We start from the raw sequence: 4,327 nt of genomic DNA, 5'->3' as shown, positions 1-4,327 counted from the left end.
AGCCAGTTTGTATAATTTATTTCCTTTCAACAATATGTAAGAATAGTTGTTTTGGGACTGTCCCAAGGTTCATCTAGTCCAGAATCTTGTTTCCATTAGTAGCTGTTAGCAGGCAAGCCCGGTGACAGAGCTGGACTCAGGCTGTCAAGCAAACCATATGTGCAGATGCTTTTCAGATCACGTTTGTAACATTTGCATTGACCTGTGAAGAGATTATTGTGCCTCAAGAATTTGTGAGACTTCTGATAGTTCTGCTCTTTGCCAGAGCTCTCCCCGAAGAAACAGTATCACAAAAGAAGTACTACTTCTGTCAAGGGAAAGGAAGAACAGTGTAACTGTTCATCAAATAATTTGTACTTAGCAGTATTCATTATTTACAAAAGCGTGTATTGTGATGCCACCAAGTATTGCATTACTCCAGGCATCTCAGCTGTGAAAGCTGTTGCAGTGCTGTATGCTGCAACTTGATGTCTGTCACAGTCTGTTCTCCTGCCCATTGTAGCTCCCTAACCATTTGTGACCAGTCTGATGGCATTAGGTGATGAGGATGTGCTTGCTGGAGTTTTGTCACTGAGATGGCAGCTGAAGTGCAGTAATGCTGGGATGTCTGGCCCCTCTGCGGCGTCTCACTTTCCCGTGTTTTGCAGGCCTGCGCTGGTCAGGCAGGTGCAGCTGTGAGGAAACACTGCTGTGAAGCAAAGGAAGAAAGGACGTGGAATGAGACCCTTTTTAGCTCTCCTGAGGGGAGGTTGGGGTGGGCAACTGGTGCCACTGAGCTGTTGGTGGAGGAGGGCACAGGCAGAAAGAGGCGAGGCCATGCAAAGCAAGTCGCAGACTAGTGTTTCACCTAGTAATGAACGCAATTTTGGCTTGGTGCCTTTCTGTGCTGGGAGAGCAAGCTTGCCTAACAGCACCCTCTGGTGAGTCCTGCAGTGGAATAGAGAAAGCGTCAGAAGTAGCCTGAATCGCAAGGTCCTGTCCCTGGCAACTGTAATCATGGAATCATTTATGTTGGGAAAGACCATCCAGATCATCAAGTCCAACTGTTAATCCAGAGCTGCCTACCACTAAGGCAATGATATCATGTATTCTAAAAATGTATATTTGTGTGTATGTATATAGATCTTCAGCAGCTCTATGTGAAGGTTATTCATCGGGCTGTTCAACAGCTGCTTTCTCCCTCAGCCAGCATTTACCAAAAATCACCAAAGAGTGTGGTGGGTTAAAAAAATTGCACATTAATGGGATGCAAGCTTAACCTGGGCTGAAAGCACCTTAACTGCAGAATGCAGTTCAAATGGCAAGGGGGTAAGTTACATGGAAACAGAATTACACATCCCAATATGAGAAATGCAGGAATGAAAGGCACTGTTTACAGAGGTCATGGGGTATTTGGCCTCGTGCACTGGAAACCACCCAAGTGAATACTCTTACAGATGCTGCATTTTGTTGTGTAATTATGCACTTTTGTGGTGTCCTGCATGTGTGTATACTCCTTAGAAACATCCCAACTTTCCCCAAAGGGTAGAAGATTAATCTTAGATATAAAAAATGGGTATATACTTAGTGCTTTAGTCTGACATTGCACTTGTTCTTGCAGTGTAAATCATACTGGAGAGCAGGGAAATACTTCAGCTACTGTCATTCTACACATTATTTGCAGTGCTTGTGTCTGACTAGTTCAGACACAAATTATGGACTAATGCTCATGTTAGCTGTTTTTTCATTGGCACAGAATTGTCTGTAAGAGTCCTTGTGTGGGAATCGGAGTGAGGTCTGAGAGACAGTCAAGGCAGAAGAGAATTTAAAAAGAAACAGCCTTTGGTTTTTATTCTGTGCTGCCCACCCCTGACAATAAGGTATACAGAACAGTTAGTGTTGCAGTTCTGCAGAGTGGTCTTGATTCGAGTGGAGCAGCAGTTCTGTGTAGCTAGGTTGAAAACATAGTAATTCTTCTAAAAGCATCATTGGGTCTCTAAAACCTACCTAATGGGTGAGGCTTTGAGGAGCTGCAGAATGCAGATATAGTGCAGATAATGACTCATGTTTTGTACTCAGGAAAAGATCTGAGTGCTTATGGCTGGCTGGCTTTAAGGCATAGAATCTGTTTCAGGAAAAATCCTTCAGCTGCACCTCAACTTCAGTTTAGATTCTTTCATCACCTTTAGTGAAGTGTCAGTGAAGGCAGCTGGATTGCTGGTGATCCTCACAGCACAGAGAAACTCAGATGTTTCTGGAGACATGCAGAAATTCAGTATTTGAATAAGGCAGAATTTAGCTGTGAAGAATGGCCATGCTGAATTAAACTAAAGGTTAATCTGTCTGCCCTTGTGGCTGACAGTAGCAAGTAGTGAGTTACTAGGGAAAAATTAAGTAATACAGGAAATTGATTTCTCCTAGTGTACCCATGCAATGTGGGCAGATACCACAGTTTAGGGAATTGCTAAGCCTCAGACTGCAGCCTCATTTTTGCATGTATCAGGCCTCGAGAGGCTGTTCTTCCATTGCTTTCAATCAGTGTAATTGTCTGTTGAACTCTTGCGTAGTCTTGCAGCCGCAGCATTTTGAGGCAGTTTCACATTTTGAAGGTGCAGCATACAAAAAGGCACTCAGTATTCAGGTTGAGGGCTTTGTGTATTTTTTTAGTTTTTTTAAAGATCTTTTTAATCCAAGAGTTGAGCTGCATCAACCCTACTTCAACATCAAACATTTGCTTATTTCCACAGTGATCTTCCCATCACACATTACTTCCTTCCAGTTTCCAGCATCTATCACCTGCAGATGATCATCTCCCAGTGCAACTGATTTAGGAAGCAGTTGGTGCCACATACATACAAGCATATTTGAAGAAAGACTTTGCTAATGCAAGAGTTTGTGTTGTGTAAATGTTATTGAGCAATAGTTGACCATCATTTCCCTTCTCTTTTTCAGCTGTTTGTGTTGCTCATCCTCAGTGACAATGGCAAGGATTCGGATTCCTAGCACAATTGTTATACTTTTTGTTGCAGTTCAGACTGGATTCTTACTCTTCATGTATGCCCGGTATAGCAGCTTCATGCCTCAGTCTGAAGAGAAACCATCTCAAGTCCACATCCTCATTCTCTCCTCCTGGCGGTCAGGATCTTCTTTTGTTGGTCAACTTTTCAGCCAGCACCCCAGTGTCTTCTACCTGATGGAGCCTGCGTGGCACGTGTGGGTTACCATGTACCAGAACAGTGCCAAAGTCTTGCACATGGCAGTGCGGGACCTGGTCAGGTCGGTCTTTCTGTGTGACATGTCTGTGTTCGATGCTTACATGCCTTGGAAAAAAAACTTATCTGACCTTTTCCAGTGGGCAGCAAGTCGTGCTCTGTGCTCAGTTCCTGCTTGTGACTCTTTTCAACGTACTGACATAACCAGTGAAATGGCATGCAAGACTCTCTGTGGACGCTACCCGTTCAGCAAGGTGGAGGAAGCCTGTAAAACTTACAGCCATGTTGTCATCAAGGAAGTTCGATTCTTTGACTTGAGGGTCCTCTACCCCCTTCTCACTGATCCTTCTCTGAATCTCAAAATTATTCACCTGGTTCGTGACCCCAGGGCAGTTGTTAAGTCACGGGAACAGTCGGTCAAAGCATTAGCCCGTGACAATGGAATTGTCTTGAGTACCAATGGCACCAAAGTGGAAGACAGCAAATACAAAGTAATGCAAGAGATTTGTAGGAGTCACGTTCAAATTTATGAAACCGCTACTCTAAAACCACCGAATTTCCTGAAAGATCGCTACGTAATGATCCGTTTTGAAGATCTGGTAAGAGATCCGTTATCAGAGATCTCAGAAATGTATAAATTTGCAGATCTTAGTTTGACCCCTAGGCTCAAAAGCTGGATCTATAATATCACACATGGACAGGGATCAGGGAAAAAGAAAGAAGCCTTCAAAATCACGTCTCGAGATGCAGTTAGTGTTTCACAGGCCTGGAGAAATGTTCTTTCCTTCCAGAAAGTTAAGAAAATCCAGGAAGTTTGTAAAGGTGCTATAAACATGCTTGGCTATCAGCTGGTGGATTCAGAAAAAGAACAAAGAGATCTGACATTGGACTTGGTGTTGCCAAGACGACAAAACCAATTCAGTTGGTCGTCATTTAATCCAAAGCACTGAGACAATATTTGTGAGAGTTCTGGGGGATAGGGCAGGGTAGATGTTTGAATATTTGTCCACTGTGCAGTATCTAGTAATTTGGCAATCCTTGGCTGATGACTTTAACTATCTTTCTGTCTACTGTTTTTCTGTAAAGGAAGGAGGTTTTTTTAACTGAGTTTTTTACACCTCAAAAAAAAAAAAAAA

The 4,327-nt window shown here is 43.1% G+C and overlaps 1 protein-coding gene across 1 annotated transcript; it reads left to right on the top strand.

The window, feature by feature from the left end:
• Positions 1-2,934: 2,934 nt before the first annotated feature.
• LOC103806415 (carbohydrate sulfotransferase 5-like) lies at positions 2,935-4,321 on the top strand. The gene has a single exon (XM_009079103.1). It carries the CDS (start codon positions 2,960-2,962, stop codon positions 4,139-4,141), a length of 1,182 nt encoding a protein of 393 aa, XP_009077351.1. The 5' UTR covers positions 2,935-2,959; the 3' UTR covers positions 4,142-4,321.
• The last annotated feature ends 6 nt before the right edge of the window (positions 4,322-4,327 follow it).

Source organism: Acanthisitta chloris, unplaced genomic scaffold, assembly GCF_000695815.1.
Source record: "Acanthisitta chloris isolate BGI_N310 unplaced genomic scaffold, ASM69581v1 scaffold41477, whole genome shotgun sequence".
NCBI classification, from domain to species: Eukaryota; Metazoa; Chordata; class Aves; order Passeriformes; family Acanthisittidae; genus Acanthisitta; species Acanthisitta chloris.
This window is presented reverse-complemented; position numbering and strand designations above follow the sequence as displayed.

Bases quoted from the DNA above. Each gene is read 5' to 3' on its own strand.
- LOC103806415 (XM_009079103.1), top strand. From the start codon at position 2,960: ATGGCAAGGATTCGGATTCCTAGCACAATTGTTATACTTTTTGTTGCA.